The 22,312-nt window shown below is 45.8% G+C and overlaps 2 protein-coding genes across 3 annotated transcripts in view; both read right to left on the bottom strand.

Annotated features, from left to right (window-relative positions):
* The window catches only part of prom1a (prominin 1a), a 62,213-nt gene extending 50,326 nt beyond the window's left edge, over window positions 1–11,887 (bottom strand). Inside the window, exon 1 of the mRNA XM_031557886.2 lies at window positions 11,232–11,887. Coding sequence (XP_031413746.1) covers window positions 11,232–11,466 — 235 coding nt within the window. The 5' untranslated portion in view covers window positions 11,467–11,887. The remainder of the gene's footprint in view (window positions 1–11,231) is intronic.
* A 3,346-nt stretch (window positions 11,888–15,233) lies between these two features.
* The window catches only part of tapt1a (transmembrane anterior posterior transformation 1a), a 21,132-nt gene continuing 14,053 nt past the window's right edge, over window positions 15,234–22,312 (bottom strand). For both annotated transcript variants that reach the window (XM_012832295.3, XM_012832302.3), the window contains 6 exons: window positions 21,879–21,988; window positions 21,014–21,073; window positions 20,595–20,663; window positions 20,423–20,499; window positions 20,076–20,239; window positions 15,234–17,245 (listed from right to left, as the gene is read on the bottom strand). In XM_012832295.3, coding sequence (XP_012687749.1) covers window positions 16,995–17,245; window positions 20,076–20,239; window positions 20,423–20,499; window positions 20,595–20,663; window positions 21,014–21,073; window positions 21,879–21,988 — 731 coding nt within the window. In that variant the 3' untranslated portion in view covers window positions 15,234–16,994. The remainder of the gene's footprint in view (window positions 17,246–20,075; window positions 20,240–20,422; window positions 20,500–20,594; window positions 20,664–21,013; window positions 21,074–21,878; window positions 21,989–22,312) is intronic.

The raw sequence follows: 22,312 nt of genomic DNA, 5'->3' as shown, positions 1-22,312 counted from the left end.
GGCATCTACACTGCCTCACCACGAATCAATTGAAGACTTATTTTTTGATAGCTGCATGAATGTACGGTGCACACACATGTAAACGGATGGTCTTTATTTGCTAATGCACACACACACACACACACACACACACACACACACACACACACACACACACACACACACACACACACACACACAAACACACACACACACAAACACAAATGACAAGAGCAGTAAGCTTTTTTTCACAATCGTCCTGAAAGTCAGCAGGCTTCAACTGCCCCACTTTCACTTCCGAAGCGAAACAAAACCTTCCCCTCCATCAGTTCCACCTTTCTGTCCACACCACAGTCACAGGCGCGGAAAAAAAAGCAATGCACCTATAACTAGTAATAGGGCACCTATAACTAGTTATAGGGCACCTATAACTATATATATATATATATATATATTATATACCACTTTTATAACTATAGGTGCCCTATAACTGAATTGACTGAAAGTCGCTATCACAGTCATCACTAGTCACTGCACTTCACAGCTGGCAAAGACTAGCGGACGAGAGAGGGAGGGAGGGAGGGAGGGAGCCAGCTCCTCGCCCAGGTCCAACACCACGAGCAGCAGCGAGCTGGGGCCCTGCAGCCAGAGCGCAGGGGAGGTGAATGTAACGGGTCTGTGTCTGTGAAACATGTCAGTCCAGAGCGGCAGATCCGTCCTGGCAGCCCGCACGCTTGTGTGGATCCACAAAATGAGCATCAAAATAACCGATGTGACAACGGGGGGGAAAAGTGGGCGATGTTTTATGTGAAGGGTAGAGTGGCTATAAATAGAAGCCTTTGGAGTCTGCTGATCCACAGTCATCAAAAAGCATGTAAGCAGCCATATATATTTGTTTTGTATAAAGTTAAAAGCAGGTAAGCAGCCATATATATTTGTTTTGTATAAAGTTAAAAGCATGTAAGCAGCCATATATATTTGTTTTGTATAAAGTTAAAAGCACGTTAGCAGCCATATATATTTATTTTGTATAAAGTTAAAAGCATGTAAGCTGCCATATATATTTATTTTGTATAAAGTTAAAAGCATGTAAGCTGCCATATATATTTGTTTTGTATAAAGTTAAAAGCATGTAACCACCAGCCATATATATTTGTTTTGTATAAAGTTAAAAGCATGTAAGCAGCCATATATATTTATTTTGTATAAAGTTTTGTTTATAGCTTTGCTAAATTATGCTTGGATTTAAATACTTTTTGCCTTTTAAAACTCAGCAATTAATACAGTGTTGACTTTGGCATTGTATATCTATCATGTGTTTTCTGTGGTATTTTTCCAATTTCTCTCTTTAAGCATAGCACAGAAATCTTGAAAACACAGGCTACAATGTCACAATGAGCAGAGGGCCCTTAGTGTACATGAAACTCAGGGAAAGACACAAGGCCCTTCAAATCAGCTACTTTACTCTCCTTGCATGGACACGGAACAGTCCAGAAGGAAAGACAGCGGATTTGAGAGAGTTAATCAGGATGGGACTATTCTCCCTTTCATGCTGACCGGGGCAGAAAGGAGGGGCGGGGGGGAGGGGTATTTATCTCAAACACACACACACACACACACACACACACACACACACACACACACACACACACACACACACACCCCTCTCATTCACTCAATCCTGAGAGGTGAACACAATCCAATCTGATTACTGTCAGCTTACACCTGGCTGCTGTGGCCATGGTGACGGACAGACAGAGGGCTTCTGATAAATACTGCAGTGGGGAGGGGTATCGATTGGGGGGGGGGGGGGTTTAGCTCGATCACCACACACACACCACTCCACACGCGCCAGAGGTAAAACTCAGACAGCTGTGTCATCAACTCACACAGGGAAACAATACACAGAGGGCAGGCAGGGTGCGCTCTGAATGTAGATAACCAGAGCAACCACTGCCCCTCCCTTCCCTAGCTGCAAGAAGACTGTGCATATGATCATCTCAGATCTCCAGTGCTGGGCTATTTTATGCCATGTCTCTGAGTCATCATATTGTGTAGAGAGACACACTGTGCTGTACACGTATAGAAGTGAATGGACACTATCATAAGCATCTAAATCTGATAGGTGGGGATCTTAAAGAAGACCAGGGGTATTCTGGGCCGTGGCCAAGCAGCCTGTAATGGCGGTGGCAGTGGTGGCAGTGAGAGATGTGTGACACGGCACGGCACCGCTGGGGATATAAATTGGATTCAGACGTGGCGCTGTGCTTCTTGCGCCGGTCTGACACATCATCTGAAGCTTCAAGCAGCCTGGCTGCGAGGACACACACACACACACACACACACACACACACACACAAACACACTACACACACACACAGACATGCATGCACACACACAGAAACACACTACACACACACACACACACACACACACACACACACACACACAGAAACACACATACTACACGCACATACACATACGTGCACATACACATACTCTTTTACTCTCTGTTAAACCTCTCTCTCTCTTCCTGTCTCTCACGCTCTCTCTCTAACCTCTCTCTATCCCTCTCTCTCTCTACCTACTAGCACCTCTCTATCACTATTTCTCCTCTTCTTCTGTACATTCTTACTATCTTCTTTTCTCTCTCTCCCATCCTTTCTCCCCCTTTCCTTTTTTCAGCCAAATGCTCACACTCTCCTCATCGTTTTCTTCTCCACTCGAACCTCTCCTCCGTTTTCTTCCTCACTTCCTGTTTCTTTTTCTGGTCCTCTGACCCACATAGGCGGTGCCCTGGCAGGAAGGACCCCGGACCCAGTAGACGTCTTCATCGTCGTCGTCATCATCGTCGCCAGGGGCAGTGCCCTCCTAACACACTGGCACAGCTCAGCTCTACTGCTCTACTGCCAGCTCTGTCTGACTACCTGACAGACAGACAAACAGACAGATCGCACTTTCCTGTTCACCCTATATACCTCAGACTTCCAATACAACTCGGAGTCCTGTCATCTGCAGAAACTTTCAGATGACTGAAGTTGGACAGGAGACAGGAGAGTACAGGGAACTGGTGGACCCCTTGGTGGTGTGGTGTGGGAACAACCACCTCCTCTTAAATGTAGCCAAGATGGAGAAGATGGTTGTGAATTAAGCTGAACACCATTTCCACCCTGGGAGAAGAGGTTGAGGTGGTGGAGGGCTACAGATACCTGGTTGTTCACCTTGACAACAGACTGGACTGGAAATGAGGCATTGAGCCTGTCAACAGGAAGGGACAGAATAGACTACTTCTTGAGGAAATTCAGGTCTTTCAATGTGGACTGCAAGATATTGCATATCTTTAACCAGTCAGTTGTTGCAAGTGCAAGTGCAAATTTCTTTGCAGCCATCTGTTGGGGGAGCAGCATCAAAGCCAGTGACACTAAGAAACTGAGTAAGCTGATAAAGAAGGCTGGCTCTTTGCTGTGGACTTTCTTTGTGCTGGGGACTACTGTGTGCTGGGGACTACTCTGGATCCCCTAGAGTTGGTTGTTGAGAGAAGGATGTTGCACAAACAACTCAACATAATGGACAACACTTCACATCCCCTGCATCATGGCGCACTGGTCAGACAGCAGGGTGTTTTCAGTTGGAGGCTCCTTCAACTCCACCTCCCACCGCAATATATAATGACTCCCCTCTGTGACACACATCCTACTTGTTGAAAAACAACAAGCTTAATTAGGAGGGGCTAACGGCCCTAGCACTACATCTTTACCCAGGACTGAAGCTTGGCACTGTTAGAGCAAACATCTCTTGGGTTAGTCTCCGCCGATACAGGCTCTAAATAAGGCTCTAAATTCAGCCGCGTGATGTTAGGGTCTACGTGGAACCCTTCTGGGAACCACCGTTCTCTTCGCCTTACTTTAATTGGGAAAATCATTCTAATGTAGAACACCACGATAGGGTTTATGTAGGAAGAACACAACGTTTCTTCTTTAGGGACAGGTTGAAAAGATCATTCTTTGCAAGAGTGCGTTTGTGCGATGTGTGTTATAAAGAGCTGGTTTCCGTGAGTGAGGCCGAGGTGGTCTGTGGCGCTGACGCACTCTGGTGAATGTGGATCTGAGGGACTGAATGGCTGCTGCTGCCACAATGAGAAACGTTGCATAACGGGCGGGCATTCTGGGATCGCTGCTCCTTTCAGCGCTCCCCGAGTTCAGGGCTTTTTTTGTTTCTCTCTGCAGTGAAATTCAACCCACACAGAGCAGAGAGAGAGAGAGAGAGACAGAGAGAGAGAGAGAGAGAGCCAGAGAGAGAGAGCCAGACAGAGATGTGTGTCTGTGTGAGACTGTGTGTGAAAAAAGAAAAGAGAAAAAAGAGAGGTGTGGGTGTTAAGAAAAGAAGGAGAGAGGAAGTAGACTTAGAGAGAGGGAGAGAGCGAGAGGGACGACAGACAGAGTGAGCGAGAGAAACAGCAGGTCACAGAGGCCAGTCTAACAGCTGGTTCATTCAGGAGCAGGTTTTTGGCTGCCTCCCCATCCCCATCCCTCCAGCACCCTCTCACCATCACCCTGGCAACAAAATACCTGCCGGGTTTCCACCAGGCATCCCATAATACTACACTTGAGTGCTGTGGCACGGAAAAACTTTCTTCTAGGGGTTTGAATGCAAATGGGACTATCACATAGACAGCAGGAGCCTAAAGAGTTATGACAACCCTCATCTCCGGTGCTCAGTGGTCCTCCACCAATGGGGCGGCAGAGACGACACCGGGCAGTGGTCCTCCACCAATGGGCCGTCAGAGATGACACCGGGCAGTGGTCCTCCACCAATGGGGTGGCAGAGACGACACCGGGCCAAGGAGAACATTAGAGTCCTGCTCTGTTGCCAAGCCTTACCCCACTAGAAACACAGCAAGACATTGGGCCTATTTGTGCCACAGAAAATGACTAGTGGCTGGTTACTGTGTTGAGATTATAAACGCAGGGACGACTGAACACAAAGGTGCACTTGACTGTGCTCTTGAGACGTACAACGAATCGTCAAGACAAAAGGTAAAAAATTGTGTATCTATTATATGCATGTGTTTGGGCTTTAGTCTTCCCAACAGTAACCCAATTCCCAGACTCCCACAAGTTCAGGTTGAACTTCAACACAAACAAACCCAGAAGTCTTCAGGGTGGGACACAGCTCTCTTTTGAAGAACCGGCTTGTAGGTAAATATACCTTTCTAGTGTACGGTGTAAACATATGGTTTGAGTTTCAATTCAAAGGGCTCTTGTGTCCTGTTAAAAGACACATAAGTTGAGTGTACAGTATCACTTTAGATGTAATGGCACGGCCTTCTGTGGAGGGGCCTGGTAAAAGAGCCTTTTCCTTCACCCACAAGTCGACTACATACAGTCTCACATGGAGTAAACCGCTCTGTCACATACACGGCGGAATGAAGGATGGCTGTTATAATGATAATTTCAAACCACAGCTGTTAGGTGAAAATTCACCCTAGTTACCTCAGGACTCCGGAGCTGCATATAAGTACATTTATTAGACAAAAAACAACAATTGCAATCGGGCTCACTCCCAGCACAAGGCTGAAAGTGAGGCAATGATAATAAACACATCGCACAAGGTTTATATAGACAGAAGTTGAGCGTTCAGCAGGGATAACCACGTGGTGGATTTCTGACGTCCGAGGCAAGGATGGAAGTTTTGCACAAGGTCGGAACAAGCACATTTCGAGCCTTCTTATCACCTCTGGTCTAAACATGCTCTTGTACATATGCAGCACCTAATAATCTAAGTTACGCACGCACACAGAAAAGCCATGTTCTTGCTTTCATAAGCACATGATTCATACAAGGAATATATTAATACAAGGCACTTGATTCATATATTCTTAAGTCATTAACAGTGCTTGGAAATTATCTCCATCAACAGCACTGAGCGCACTGAACTGATGTTTCGAGTAACCACTGGTGTCTTCTTTCACCTGATACTCAGATACTCTACTGACCAGACACAGCCACAGACGCAATCTAATCTTCTTAAAGTGCTTCCACCAGTTGGCAGGCAACCAAGTCATATCAGTCTGTGTGTGTGTGTGTGTGCGTGTGTGTGTGTGTGTATGTGTGTGTGTGTGTTTGTGTGTGTGTGCGTGTGATGGTGGGATAGGGATTGTTGTGATGTGGTGTAATTTCTCAGAAAGCCTGAAAAGGCAAGGAAAGAATTACGGGTTACTGAAAGACAAATACCTCTTTTTGAAGATCTCTGCAAAAAGGGCTGTGATAACAAAACTACACAACACACACGCTTCATAAGGCTGATTTATGCTTCTGTGTTCAATCTATGCCGCATGTACCCCCATCTTTGTTTAATTTTTCCAACAAGCCTTAAGCAGACACACGCCAATCAAGTGTAAATGCTCACAACGGCATAGGCCACACTGTGCAGAGCCTACGTCCAACCGCAGTCTTTAGTGTCTGCTACGGGCGCCTCAGTCACTAACATGTCTGCTCCCATTACCGCAGATCCTAGATCAGCTGAGTTGATTGCTCTTAATGGGTTTGCCGATGCCCAAGGCACACCGACCTGGTCCTGGTCCTAGTCCTGTCCACGAGCGCTGACGGCAGCAGAAGGGCAATTAGGGACCTCACCGCAGTAGGCCTCACTCTTCTTGTTCTCGTCTCACTTGCTGATTGCAGCCGGCAGGGCATGTTTGGGTTTGTGTCTGGATTTACTCACTCTAACTAAGCGATTTGTCTTGCTGTTGCTTTTTTTAAATGTCATCTATTGAAACTTCAAAATGCTCAGGCTGTAAAAAATAGAATTAGGGCAGAAGAAAAACAAACACTTTGAGGCAGGTTTTCACGAGCGCATCCCTGGAAACGGGCGCAAGTTTTTTTTCCCATGTTTAGATAGCTGACAGGATGGCAGCACGAGGCCCCCTGAGCGCTGGGGATGGCATCATGTCGGCTGAAGCCGATGCTCGGGGAAGTCCCCAGGCCGGATGTGCCGCCGCCGCGGGCACCGAAGTCACGGCGCTGACAAGAGCCGGAGTGACAGGCCGAGATACCAAGAAACAACCTCCTTCTTCCCATCGCCACAACCACCGCCCCCATCCCCTCTGACAGAAACTGCATGCATAAAACAGCTCTTATTCTCCTGTGCTCTTGATTGCATTTTCAAACGTAATCAAGTGAATTTCTTATTCTGTCACATTTCGTTAATGGTAAATACATCTCTCTCTCTCTCTCTCTCTCTCTCTCCCTCTGTCTCTCCTTCTCATCTCTCTCTCTATCTCTCTCTCTCTCTCTCCCTGTGTCTCTCCTTCTCATCTCTCTCTCACTCTCTCTCTCTCTCTCTCTCTCTCTCCTTCTCTTCTCTCTCTTTGCCTCTGCATTCTGCATGGACTGCCCGGGGCGGGGAGAGCTGACAATGGCAAGGACGAATCTCTGCCCAAGAACAGAAGAGGCGGCATAAGGATACACGCACGGCTGATGGCTGCCCCCTTCTTTGTGGGGGTCTGTGGTCCTGAGGTGTGTATGGATGACATGTGAGGCATCTTTTTGTTTTGCAGGTGGAACTACAGAGGGGTCAAAGGGGAGAGAAGGAATGCTGAATCGGGAGAATCCTGAGGTCTTGCCATGCATATTCATCACGGCAAACTCATTTGGCATGGGCAGAGGTCAGCTTGGAGAAAGGGCCAGTGGTCTGAGAGTGTGTCTGAGTGTGTGTGTGAGAGAAAGAGAGAGAGAGAGAGAGAGAGAGAGGAGAGAGAGAGATGACCATATTCTGTAAGCAAGTCAATTATTTTCCAGACGAAAACAATTTTAAGAGCTTCTTCCTGCGGCGCTCCAAGTGTGTTTGTGAGTGGAGTTTCTGTGTTCACGTGCTTGTTTGAGTATTTATATGTGTGTTTGGATCTGCACATCTGTGTGTGTGTGTGTGTGTGTGTATGTACGCTTCAGTGTGTATTGTGTGCATATGTGTAAATGTATGTACATGTATGTTTTGTGTGTGTGTGTGTGTGTGTGTGTGTGTGTGTGTGTGGGAGAGAGTGTATGTCCATCCGTGTGTGTGTGTGTGTGTGTGTGTGTGTGTGTGTGGAACCCACTGGCCGGCTGAACTGAGTGTGGGCCTGGGGCCTGGCCTCCCGGAGGACATCGGGAGGGGGGGGGGGGGGTAGCAGGGGTCAAGGCAGAGGGGAGGCCTGCAGCTCTGCCAGGCGAGATGCCATCTGTGGATCTCCCATCACCCCCCACTGCCTCCTCCAGCACCAATCAAACCCAGCTGTCTCCTCCAGAGGAGACCATGGCCCCAGCATTACCCTCTCCTCTGACTAGGGGCTGAGGAAGAAGATGGATAGAAGACTCATGGGATGGAGGGTGAAAACAAAGATGGGGATGATGGTTGAAGTTCAACTGTTTCCCCCGCAAAATCTAAGTCGCTCCACTACAATCACACAAACAGAGGTGTGCACTGAGTGAGGGAACTTGCCTTAATTAGGATTCAATTCACCTATCTCAAGGGACAGCATACTGAAGAGCAACTTCCTCTTCAATAAACCTCTAGTTCATCTCCTTCACTTTTTTCAGAGGGCACTAGTGTATGGATGTCTCAGTTGAGTGGACATCCTACTACTTGCATAATGTTTCATTTGATGCTTTCAGACCACTGAGACGCTACGCTACTGCTATGACTACTGCTACTGCTACCGCTACCGCTTCTGATACGGCTACTGCTTCTGCTGCCGCTGGCACTAACGCTTCCACTGTCGCTGCCACTGCCTCTGCCACTGCTACTGCCACTGCCACTGCCACTGCTACTGCTACTGCTACTGCTACTGCTACTGCTACTGCTGGCACCAGGGGCTTGGAAACAGTGATGATGCTGGGGTCACACATAGGTTGGGAGATGACAGTGTTGCACGCCGATGACACAGACGAGCTTAATCCAGGAAACACCCAGAGAAAAAGCAGGCTACACAATGATGCATCACACACTACAGGCTAGTCCTCTCTCCCTTGTAATGGACAAATATTCACTCAGATTCAGCCGTAACCAGAGGATGCCAAGGAGCACCATCACAGGTCACACACCACGGCATGCTGCCATGCTACGACATATGTAGGGCAAAGAAGGGAGAAAAACACATTACTCCAGCCATGATGCCTACAGCAGTCTGTTTCCCTGGAAACTGCCTCTGCTTGTAACCCACCATAAATGCAGGCTCTCTTCTTTTTTTCATTTTCTTTTTCTTTCCTTTTTAAATCCTAGGTTGGTGTGCAGGCTTCCTGAGGCAGCCAACACCTGTGGAGAAGTGAAGTTTTTGTCTGTGTGTGTGCGTGTGTGTGTGTGTTAAGACGTTTGTGCAGAGACGTAGCGTAGGGGATGTCTCTTTCTCCTGAGCAAACGACCACTTTCACTTCAAAGGGCGTCAAGCTCTTTTTGGAGGAAATAACAGCTGTCGCACCGCTTGGAAACCAATCATGAATTAACAAGGATAAACGAACACACTGCCCTCATAATGAAAAGAATTTTCCTTTTATGTAACAGTTTTTTCCCCTCTCTTTTAGATCCCAGACAGACACTGGCAACATCCGCTCAGAATAGTTTTAGGCCAAGTTTTTTTTTTTGGATGGGAACTCTTCGGGGAACACATGCTAGAGCATAAGGTGGACCGAGGAGGCAGACAGAGAGCTCTTCAAAAAGCAGAGGAGAATGAAAGAAGAAGTGTGTGATTTCTCCAGGACTGAGGACACGAGCTGTGGAGACCCTCTTGACATAAGGGGTCCAACAGGACTCTCATTATTGATACATCTCAGCACATCAGGCTGTATCAGGCTGTATCAGCCTCAGCCTCAGCCTCAGCCCTCTCCTCATCATGCCATGCCTCGCAAAAAAGTCTCAATATTGACACATCTCAGCACCTGACACCTCAGCCTCTCCTCACCACGCCTGGCAAAACAGCCTTGGTGCCAGCAAGCCGTGTGCATCTTGATATGATGTCATATTCAGTGGACGGTGAAATGCGTTCTGCACACAGGGGGATGAATCACAGGCCGCCAATGGACATGTGCAATATTCGTACTGCTCTACTCTCACTGCTCAGTGGGTCCACTCCATCCAGACCGCCATGTGACTCATAGAAAGAGATGGATTATCACTGCCCTACTTAAATATGACAGTGGGCCTTAACTGGTTTATGTGGTCCGAAGGTAAACTGTAAATCAAACAGATTGCTTTGCAACTAATGTAGCGAACAGAGAGTATAGGGGCTCTGATATTGCTAGTAAATAATTAACAAATATTAAATAAATTATCCTGTATAAAAGGCTCAAAGCTATAATATATAATAATTCATGATCACTTGCATGCATAAGCATCTGTGCTCATCAATATTATATTCTACCTCAATAACAAAGGGATCAATTTCATAACAATCCTTCTAAGCTAATTCATTTCCAATTAAATACTATCTAGTTGCGTTATTCTTGGCAAGTGCAAGGCGTTACACACTGGAGCACATTGGAAAATAAAAGCGCAGCAACATATGGCATTGCAGATTATGGGATTACTTCATTAAGAAGGTGAGTCAGAGGCCCCCCTGGCCTAATCTCTAGATTTGTATATTGATGAGCGCAGGGAGACGGCTCTGAAGTACGACGTGTACTCGCTCCAATGTCACTTGTGTGCGATTCTGATACCTGCGCTTGCAGTTCAGTTTAGTGGTCTGCATTGCATAGCATGTAAACGTGAAGACCATTTGGCGGATTGGCGGATTGTAAAATAAAATAGCTTATCAAACGAACCTTGTAGTTCACACAGAATAATTTGTGTCAGTAAATGTTTTATATGTTTGAGCAACAATGTGCATCAAAGCGAAATTGGCCTTTAGTATTAAGAAGGCTAAGACAGGTGCAAGCAACATAAGATGACTCGCATAATAAAACTAGTTTCATAACTCATAAGACATAATAACTTATTCACGATGAGCGGAGATACAGGGCTTTATAAAACACAGAACACAGCCGCAAATTGTCCTCTTTCTAGTGAGGGAGACTGCAGCTCATTACTATTCACAAGAACGTGGAACACATTTTCATGCTATTCGCGCTAGGTGAAACGGATTAAATAACATTAGCCTACACTGCTGGCGATGCGCACTGAAGCCATTCAGTCCAACACCGCTCAAACTCGTTTCAGTGAAACAACCGGTCAGTGCATGGAGCTCATCACCACGGTACCGCGCTAAGGAGAAGTGGGCTTACCTTCAGGGAATGGATTGGGCTGAACAACGTAGAGGAAAGCTTGGACCATGTGGAAAAGAATCCCTATCGGCCCAGGCTCATAGTGGGCCACGGTCTCGTAAACTCCAGCTGGAACGTAGCCGAAATCCAAAGTTCTTGCTGGAGATGAGGGGGGTTCTAGTTCCATTGCTTGGACATCAAGTTCGGCAGACGTCAAGCCCCAACACAAGAGCAGCAGTCCCGCTTTCCAAGCCATCCTTCTCGTCGGCCAGATATTATTAGCAGAAAAAAAAACAAAATCCCAGGTGGAATTGGTTTCCTACAAGAAAACAACACCTCCAACCTGTCTATGACTAGTCAGCGCGTAAAATTATTCTACAAGGCAACTGGGAATAAAGAGGGGCCAAAGCACTCGGGGGGAGAAAGTGGTGGACCGCAGGTCTCATGTCCTGCTGTCCGGCGAGGGATTCATGATTCTCATCGCTCCCGCAGTCGCACGCTCCTCAGCGGCATAGGCAATAGGCTCAGTGTGCTACTCCTCGTCTCCCTCCTCGTCTCCGCACCGAGTTAACGGCGAGCGAGCATCTGTGCTGGAGGCGCGTCTCGCAGGCTGCGTGAGCGCGCTGCGCAACCCCACCTCCTCTCTCAACAGGGGCTAGATTCTGTTGCTGGCAGAAACGGCAGCGAACGACCACGCGGGAAGCGCGCACCCTGATGGTGGAAAAGGGAAGCGGCTGCTATCTACATTACCGTTTTCAACATTCAACATCCAATATGAAACCTAAACGAACTCGTCTAAACTGTGAAAGTTCGGGGCATTAATTTATAATTGCTTCCAGCATCAAATTAAAGATTCATTCTGATCACAAGTTAAATTATTCAAATGGATGACAGAAAGACATGTGAGCAGCAGAAGCGTTGAATCCTTCCTGAAGAGACGGCTAGATGATGAGCTCCTAGACTGCCTGCCAGACCAGCATTCACAGCAGGGGGTTAAAAGGTTTGCAGTCTATATGTGTAATTACAGCGATGTCATTTCTGCACTTCTGCACATCCTCTGACTCTCCGAAGTGGAGGAATCTGACTTGATATTAAATGACTTGACTTGATTTTTGGCAAACATTCTGTAGATGTCCGTAGTAATGAAGACTTGGAGAGGAACAGGACCTCGGGTTGTTTGTCTTTAGAATACTCAAAGCCTCCAGCAAGTCTAGGCACACACCACTTGAGCGACACTGGTCACACAGGGACAGAGGAGAAGAATCCGATTAGGGTACATTTGAGTTAAACCGTCCAAGTGCCCTGATGTCATGATGATTTCGCCATCATAAGTATAAAATACAAATATTATGAGTAATACCATAACCTGCCATTACTCATCAGACAGTCTGTGTGAAATTATGTGTAGGTGTCATGTTCCCATTATCAGTAATTGACATGACACTTATCAGGATTGTATGTGGCAAAACAACTGAGGTCTTAACAAGCTGTCAGAGCATCAAAAAAATTGGAGGGCTGTCACAACAGTTGCCAATAAAGGTAAGATGACACTGTTACATAACTGGACACTGGCTGTTCTGATGTCTTCTGACAGGATATGGTGTCTGCCTTGACATCTTTGACATGGGTATGACAGAGGGTTGAAGTAAAGTGTTACCAAGTCAGACACAAGCCAGGATCCTGAGTTATTTCAGAATTTGAATCATTCCCCCGTTGGTGTAATGAGGAGCCAAAAGTGAGTTTAATATACTGTTTGTGTGAACCATCCTCAGCCAGGAGCATTTTGGCATTTCTTTGTGCGAACTGATCAGTCAATTAAAAAAACAGAAAGGTTGACGTGCCATCACTGATTTGGGTTTCTATTGCTGTGATGTTCCTTTGGTGCTCACATTAGGGCATCACAGACTGATTTCACCTTTCTGTCACAGATTAAGCCACGCCGCAGGACTGCCTGTGTGGCAGAATGTTTCGTGAACAAAGGACGATGCAACCAAAGCCTAAACCAACAGCCCCATATCAGAGAGACAATGTTTGGACAAGACTGCTATCAGCCATCCATATCACTCTGCACAGCAGCCATCTTTCTGATCCAAGCCTCACAAAACACTGAAAAAACTGTGCACACCAGCAGGGCTGGAAAGTAACTAAGTACATTTACTCAAGTTAAAACGATTAAAACGATTAGAAAAAGTCAAAAAACTGAAAACAGATTTGTGTATCAGAACTTTGTTTTTCTTCTTTCCTCTCCCATGAATTATCTCACACTTCCTACGAGGTATATGGTGTCCCTGTGTATAAAACTGTATAAAGCAGTTCAATCTAGCTCTTCCTCCAGCAGCTACAACAGTAACATGCTGCTTACACACTGATAATTCAGTATGAATAATTTATTGTTGTCATTTATAATAATATATCAGTCAGAGGTGATTAAACCAGTACCTTTACTTGCATACTTTAACAAAATGTTGCATCTAATACTTATGTACTTTTACTTAAATAGGATTCTTCATGCAGGGCTTGTACTGGTAATGGAGTGTTTTTACATTGCTGTATTGGTACTTGCCCTGAAGTAAAGGATCTGAATACTTCTTATACCACTGCATATGAATGTGGAGAGCGAGTGAACTAACAGGGAAAAGGCGGAGCGTATGTGACTTGGGCCCAGGCTTCCACCCAAAAGCAAAAACATCACAGCAAAGCCAGGGAAAAACTGGCAGGATGCCAACTTCCAGAGGACCTGAGCCTGACCTAAAGAGCAGCAGAATTGGGATAGGGTGAGCGAGGTACACAGCAGAGGTGAAGACAAGGTAGTACAGGAGAGAACAGAGGAGAAGAGAAGCAGGTGAATTTTGAGTCTTTCCAGCCATGAAAGACCGTAGAAAGGCATGGGCACACTGGCGTGGTTCCTGCCAGACTGCCTGAACTGGAGGCTTTCCTGAAGCTGAAACAGTGGAGAGCTGGAGGACACATCCCCAAGAGGGCTAAAGGAGCTTAGAGATTAGTGACCTCAAGGACCTGGAGATGTGTGTGGGTGTATTTGTGGAGGGGGGTGGGGGGGTCTGGGGGCTTTGGCTGTAGACGGATTTACTCCACCTCGTCTGTATGAGTCACTAGCCTCTAACATGGTCAACAAGGTTATTATGGGGTCTGGCTGATAGATTAGGGGGGGGGGGGGGGGGGTGTAACACTGGGGTTATTGAACTGAGCTTCGTGTTGCGTCATTGCGGTGCCCTGTTAACGTGTGGTTGGCGGGTGGTGTCAGGGATGGGGGTCTTTTGGGTCACACAGGTGCTGATCCCAGATAACTACCTGAGGGGATTAGATCAATGGATGTAAGTGATACAAAGCATGCACTTACCCTCTTGCCTATTATTATGCCCTTCTGCACCCCCACTGGCCTTGCAGCGACAGTGCAACAGCCTTTGGGTGGCCTTGTGGATAAAAGCCAGGGGGGGGGGGGGGGGGGGGCATTCTCACCATGCTTTTGACGCTGGTGCTCACTATGGGGTTTTGGTGCTTTGTGAATGGAAAAGCCAAAGAGAGCAGTTTCATTTAACGGTACAATCTGCAATCCGCTGATATTTGAACTTAACAGCCAATCAAATTCCACCTGTCCCTTCCTTCCATGCTGCTGAAGCAACGTGCTGATTGGCTGGAATAGTGTATGGCTTTGGCATACAGAGCCAGGACTGTGTAAGATCACCGGAGTTTAGTTGGGTGCACATATAGAATGGACAGGTATAATTTGACAGATAATGTGTTGAATTAAAATTGCTGATTACATCCACCAAAGGGATGTTTCATACTCCAAAATGAACATTCTGCCAATATCTTCTTAACTTAATGTCCGCACGTGTCCATATGGTACGTGCTTGACAGTGCAAACTTAAAAAAAGTGTGCTATGTCAGCCAATGGAAGAAAAAGCTAGTTCTAACACAACACTTTAACATAATAGAAGTTCTACATTGAGATGGGAGTGTACTAACACAGGGGAGTTAAGGGGGTACACAAAGGCACAGAGATTACAAAACATTGTTTATTTGTCATCAAAAATACATCAGTTTAAAACGAGATGTTAAACCTGAACACATGAAATTATTGACACATATTTTCAGTACTAGTCACATTTGAAGAGTTACAAAAATACTTCAGAGTTCAGTCACAACTCCTATACACAATTTAATGCACAAAGTACCTTCCTGTATAACCCTCAGTCATTAAAAAAAGACCCATTATTATTTTTTAATTACTAAAATGACATAAAATAATTTAGACATGTTTTACAAAGTCTGCTTGTTGCCAGTACAAATGTATAGTTCTACTGTTCTCAAACAACATTCAATGAAAAATGACAAAAGCAAATCAAACATCTTTTCAAGTCAACTTTGCCTCATTTCTTGTCTACGATGAGGAATCAGATCTATGACAATAGATTATCAGGCCAAGTACGTAAACATGGCTGCCACTTCAAACAGTGATTCCATCTGCACCCATTAGCATACAGCAGTTACCACAGCTATGTGATGGTACAGAAATAATATTTCTATATAATATAACACTTTCAGTTAAAATAATTATAAAAGTGGTAATCATAGAAAGGGTAACATATTTTGGCTACATACTATTTCCAAACTACTCGGTGAAAACAGAAATGTGAACAACCTTTATCAAAATATGTGGGTCAATTAAGTCTTATCACCATCACCATCAAAAACCAACTCAACTTGGATTACAAATACTAAAAATAAAGGGTTTGTCATGAAAACCAAAAATGTTACAAGGAATTGAACCTGGAAACCGATGGTTGTGAACACTTGCAGCGTCAAGATTAAGACAGTGTGGTAAGAAAGTGCAAATTCTCACTGCTTAGTCCTGACGGAATATCCCCAGTCCCTAATAGTGTTGTTATTGATAAGCATCTTAACCTATTAGACATATCACACTGCTCTGCCTGTGAAATATCCAGCATTTTCTGGACTAAATCGAAGGTTTTAAGAAAATGTCTTGCAGCAATTATGACATTTGTCCTGAAGTCTTTAGCGTCCTGGCAATGAAAGCATTCATTTGGCAGCGTTTTCTATTCAAAATGTTTCGGTTGCTTCTAAAACATCTACGGAAGATACTAGAACATTAATGGCTGACATTTCCTAGGGCCCACAAAAAAAGACAAAGCTCCTCAATAAGCGGTGCCTACATGTTGCCCACTACTGTACTAGAGCAAAACAATGGCACAGAAAATATATTATCCTTAATTTCCCATATAAAACATTTTGGTTAATGGTAAATCTTGAATATATATACATTAACATATTCATACATTTAGTTTTTATTCGAATGTTTAGGGCATAAAATGAGTTGACCAGCCATTGTGGGCATTTTGCTCTTTGTCCAGTCTTCTGTGTGTGCCACTTCTATTGTTCATCAGTCTGCAGCTGGAAGCCCTGCCGAGGCCTGAGTGGAGGAGTGCTCACCTTTAGTCCACCAACCAGAGGCAGACATTCTGTGTGCACTCAGCGTTTCCATGGACACAGTCCCACCGTCTCTATTGGAATGCTCATTAGCGGTCTCCATGCCCCCCCTTATGATGCTCTCTGAGGAAAACACAGTCTCAGGGGGTGGAATGAATGGAGGAGAAAATGGCAAAAATAATAACTCAGCTGGAGAATAATTTACTAAGAGTCCTCGTGCCCCCCACCCCCGCTCTCTCTCTCTCTTTCTCTCTCCTCTTCTGTGCAGGTCTTTGGCTGTGTGCGTGGCAGCTGGAGGAGGTAGCGTTGGCGAGCTCAGCCGATGCGGTTCCCACATATCGTGAATCGGTCGATCTCCAGCAGGTCCTTCTTGGGTGAGCGGTGCTTCATCTCCGGAGAGTCTGGAGGGGTGGCTGTGTCCTCTGCTTTGGGGGACGGTGTGGCAGGGGGGGTCTCGACTGGGTCAGTCTCCTTGACAACAGGCGAAGGTGCCGGGTCGATGATCTCGGCACGAGGCATCGGCTGCTTTGTGATGGAGGTGACGGGACGCTCGACTTTTGGTGTGACTGGAGGTAAAAAAAAATTATAAAACACCACAAAATGAGAGCAGTTAGAGAATGCTGGGAAACAAATGTCACAACTTTCGTGGATCGACACAAACTCAGTAGACACCCCTGGATCACACATTCAGTGTTTGCCAGTGCTTGCTGCTGAGGGACCTCTTTAACATCTTTCCAAACCATAACAACATAATCCCCTTCATTGGCAGCAGAGCTTCATATCAACTCAACCAATTGCTTCGTTTACGAGAAACAGCAAATGCGAGAGAGAGAGAAAGACACCATGATACATTGAAAGAGTGTGAAAGACGGAGCAAGAGCACACAGTGGAAAAAAACCCAACTAATTTCACACTTCAGCAGTTTCTCTTCAGAGCTGAAGGACTGCTGCCTAAAACACGTCCAAAAAAATGCTACTTTTACCCCCCTCATCCCCCCAAGAGTGTTTGCTGGACTTCTGTGTGTGTGTGTGTGTGTGTGTGTGTGTGTGTGTGTGTGTGTGTGTGTATGTGCGTATGTGTGTGTGCGTGCGTGTGTGTGCGTGTGTGTGTGTGTGTGTGTGTGTGTGTGTGTGCGCGTGTGTGTGTGTGTGTCTCCCAGAGGAGAGCTCCCTTAAATCCTGACATACAGTAGTATTGTTAAGAGGAGATTTGGCAGCGAGGGCCTGCAGTGATGCCACTGATCTTTGACGCGAGGTGCAGTGACAGATCTGCGCCCTCTGTTCTCAGGCGCTCTCAGCTGTGGTGGTGGTGGTGGTGGCATCTCTGCTCGGCATCAGTGGGGAACAGCAGCCTGCCGCTCAGCAGGGAGAACAGAGCAGGGAGGATGGGGAGGAAAAGAGAGAGAGGGAGAAAAGAGAGAGAGAGAAACCAGGGGATAGGAGGAGAGAAGAGGAGGGAATGAGTGGAGTGGAGAGGCTGCGAGGGTGGGGGGAGAAAACTAAAAGAGATGGGGGGGGGAGAGATAAGAAGAAAGAGAGTGGAAAATAGGAAGTGAGGAGAGGAGAGAAGAGGAGAGGAGAGGAGGAGGTGAGGGTGGACAAAAAAAAAAAACGGAATGAGAAGAGAGGAGAAGAGGGTGAGAAGATGAGGGATGAAGGAAGAAGGATAAGAAAACCATGGGATGAGGATAGAGGAGAGGAGAAGCGAAGCGGGAGCTGCAGAGAGAGTCCCCTGCCTTCAAGGCCTTTCAGGCCAAAGGCTGCAAATGATTATTATCATCATTTCACGAGTTCACACTCCAAATGTGCCTAAAAGAGAAGCGAGCAGAAAGTATGTTTGGGGAGGTCACTGGCCAGGGTCCTGAAGTGCAACGCAGGGATCACACATGAGTCGACTGTGCAGGCAGGAGGCAAGCATTCTCCCTGCGTACACCCCATTCCATTCTCAACCAAAGACGGGAGGCGTGAGGGCAGGGGTGGTGGTGGGTTGATAAGCGGCGGGGCCAATGCCACGGCTTGAGCAGGAAAGCTGGGAATAATTTACCTGACTGATGTCAACATGAGGCGTGGCAAAATTGTCACACTCCTCCCGAACTTCCGTTAAGAACGCCATTAGTTTTAGTGGAACAGCGGGTGTTCTATTAACGCACACACCTTCTTGTCCCTGACAGTGTAGAATACTAGGAAAAACCTGTTTGTACACTGACGCTGGCGATATCTAGACCACAGGGGTACTAATTAGGTCATGTTTAGTTTAGTTTGTCTGGTGGGAAATGAGTTAGTGAATTATATGAAATCGACATTTTTATTAGCTTATGTCCATTTGTTATTGCATGTGTGTTTTCTTTATTTTCTGCAAATATAATGGACACATATGCTACCGCACATGCAGGCTGTAGCCATTATCATCAATAATCAGAGCTATCGATTAGAATCTTTCATTAAAAAAAACACCAGAAACTGTGGTTAACCTGTTTGTTGAAAAAATCTATCCGAGTGATTCTACTAGCTATAACTGCAACTGTGGGGCTTGTTCATGGCTGCAATGCCTCGTGGGACATCAGTCGTGCATGATCCGCTGACATGCTTCAGCGATGTGTGTGGAACAGCCTTTTTGAAGATGCCAGTCACATGGCTTTACATTTTTATTCGCCTCACAGCTTCTCCCTGAATAAATCTTCCACTTTATCACAAGTCTCCATCACGGTGACAGGTCTGTGTATGTATGAACACAGGGAAGACAAGGCTCCATCACGGTGACAGGTCTGTGTACGTATGAACACAGGGAAGACAGGGCTCCAGCATGTCTTGTTATCTATTAGCCTCAGGTACAGTAAGAAGATCCCAGCACATCACAGCACTACATAGCCAACAATACAGAGTTTTAAGATGAGATTAAAACGAAAAACGTTTGAGAAACCCTATGCTTATGTACTGTCCTTTAAAGTTGTGGTGGAGAGACCTACAAGAACGGATGAGGGCCTTAGCACACTGAGAGGATGACTTCCTGTTTTACTGGGAACCTTGATGACTATTATTACTATGGAGACCAATATGCGGACACACACACGGACACACACACACACACTCTCACTCACTCACTCACTCACTCACTCACTCACTCACTCACTCACTCACTCACTCACTCACTCACTCACTCACTCACTCACTCACTCACTCACTCACTCACTCACTCACTCACTCACACACACACACACACTTCTGAAAAGTTCAAAATAGTACAATAGGTGCCATCGGCGTCACCAACAGTCAATTCACTTCCTTCTCTGGGTCTGACACAGAACATAGAGTTTTTATGAACAGAATATGTCCATTCTATTGATTGGAATTCTATGGTACTCTGGGAGTAGACTTGTGAGGTGCCCGCCTGACCCACCTGGTGAGCTGCTGGGCTTGGGTTTGCTAGGCCTGCTGGCGGTCTTGGCTGGGGGGGCAGTGGGTGTCTTCTCAAACAGCTTCTGCTCCATCTTGGCCTGCCGCACGTACTTACAGGACTTCCCCAGGAGCACAATGCTGTTCAGGACCTTCAGCGTTAGCAACCTACACACACACACACACACGTGGGGAAAACAGGCATGTAAACTAATGGACTGTGTGAGACCACGTTATTATGTTCTAATTGCTCATGTTCAGTTTCATTATAGTCAGGAGTAAACATGTGTTGTGTGTCCGGTGTGTGTGTGTGTGTGTGTGTGTGTGTGTGTCTCGATGTATATGTCTCACCCCAGGTAGAACAGTAGCAAACACACAGTCGATAACGCCCCCTGGATCTTCACACAACTCAGCACCACTCGTAACAACTGTTGACAGCAAAAGGAACACACATAAAAAATAAAAAATATGAAGTCACAGAAACAAACACCCTGTCTAAGATGAGCACAGTGAGAGCACTGACCAGCACAGCGAGAGGCAGAGGGATGAAGCCCATTCTCCTGGCCACAGAGTCACTGTAGTCCGTGTAGGCCTGGGAACACACAAACAACACATGTCAGATGTCATACACATGTGCATACCCAGAGGCACACACACACAAACAAACACACATGTACACACACACACACACACACACACACACACACACACACACACACACGCACACACGCACACATATATACAAACACACACAAACACACATGTACGCACACACACACACACACACACGTGTACGCACACACACACACACTCACACACACACACACACACACACACACACACACACACACACACACGCACACAAATACACGCACACAAATACATGCACACAAATACACGTCTAAGACAAGCTTGTTTATACGACCAACTTCAGCTACATACGTTTTGTTGTCGACTGCTGATCAGCTCGAAAGCCAGGCTGGCTTTATACTCACTGTAGACCTGCGGAGAGAAAAAAACAGACCAAAATTAAACAGGGAAAATCAGCTACTTAGCACAAATCACAGATACTTAAATGTTAATATCATTAATTTCAGGCTGTTTTACTGGTGGTGCAGGGTATTTGCACTGCAGAGTAACAGTAATGTTTACAGCCTCAAGGGAACATTCACAGTGTCACAATAGAGCCCTTCACTTAGGGGACAATTGGATGAACGCACCTGATAAACAGCATTATGTCTATTTAAACAAAGTGCATATTTGAATGCACGACTGAAACAGACTCCTTCATGCCTTTCGAAGCACACACACACACACACACACAGAGTGTGACTGTGATACCTACTTTTCTCAACTCTGACAGAGGCAGGTCAGCCTTGGCTAGCATACTCATGCATCTCTATTGGACTAGCAAGCTAGTAAGAGTTTACACAGTGGAACTTTCAAGTTCCAAGCCTGGAGAAAGCACTTCAAATAAACCCATGTTTGCTCAAATTAGTGCCTCCAGGCCCTGGCGATGTGGTGTGTGTGTGTGTGTGTGTGTGTGTGTGTATGAGTGCGCATGACTGCGCATGTATGCGTGAGTGTGTGTGTGTGTGTGTGTGTGTGTATGAGTGCGCATAAGTGCGCATCTTTATGTGTGTGTGTGTGTGTGTGTATGAGTGCGCATGAGTGCGCATGTATGTGTGTGTGTGTGTGTGTGTGTGTGTGTTCTTGTGTGTGTATGAGTGCGCACGCATGTGTGTGTGGGAGAGGGGTGGGCCTGCATCCTTGTAATCCTTCTCTGAATATGATGCTCTTTTCTTACATCTGCAGTGATGTCGTTGAACTTGGTGATGAAAGCATGCTTGACAACATCCACGGCCATCTCAGACAGAATGACCATCAACACATCAGGGAGGAGGACCCACAAGTGATCTGCAATCAAGAAACATCTTTTAAGTATACCTCCTGTGTATCAAATTATCTCCCCAAGTAGTATACTATATAAAGTACTAAAATCAAATATTGTCATCTTATTCTACCCATATAGAATAGAATAGAATAGAATATATTTATTTGTCATTGCACAAGTACAACGAAATTAAGGTAGCAGCTCTCAGACACAAAAACAATAAAAATATAGATTGAACATATATATATACATATTTACACTATAAAAACACAAGACATATAACACAACAGAGACACAAATACAGGTCAGTTTTGTGCATTGTTAAGTGCTATGATGGCTCAGGGATA

The sequence above is a fragment of the Clupea harengus genome, chromosome 20 (assembly GCF_900700415.2).
Source record: "Clupea harengus chromosome 20, Ch_v2.0.2, whole genome shotgun sequence".
In the NCBI taxonomy this organism is placed as follows: Eukaryota; Metazoa; Chordata; class Actinopteri; order Clupeiformes; family Clupeidae; genus Clupea; species Clupea harengus.
The sequence above is the reverse complement of the archived record's forward strand: the minus strand, read 5'-3'. Positions and strand labels throughout refer to the sequence as shown.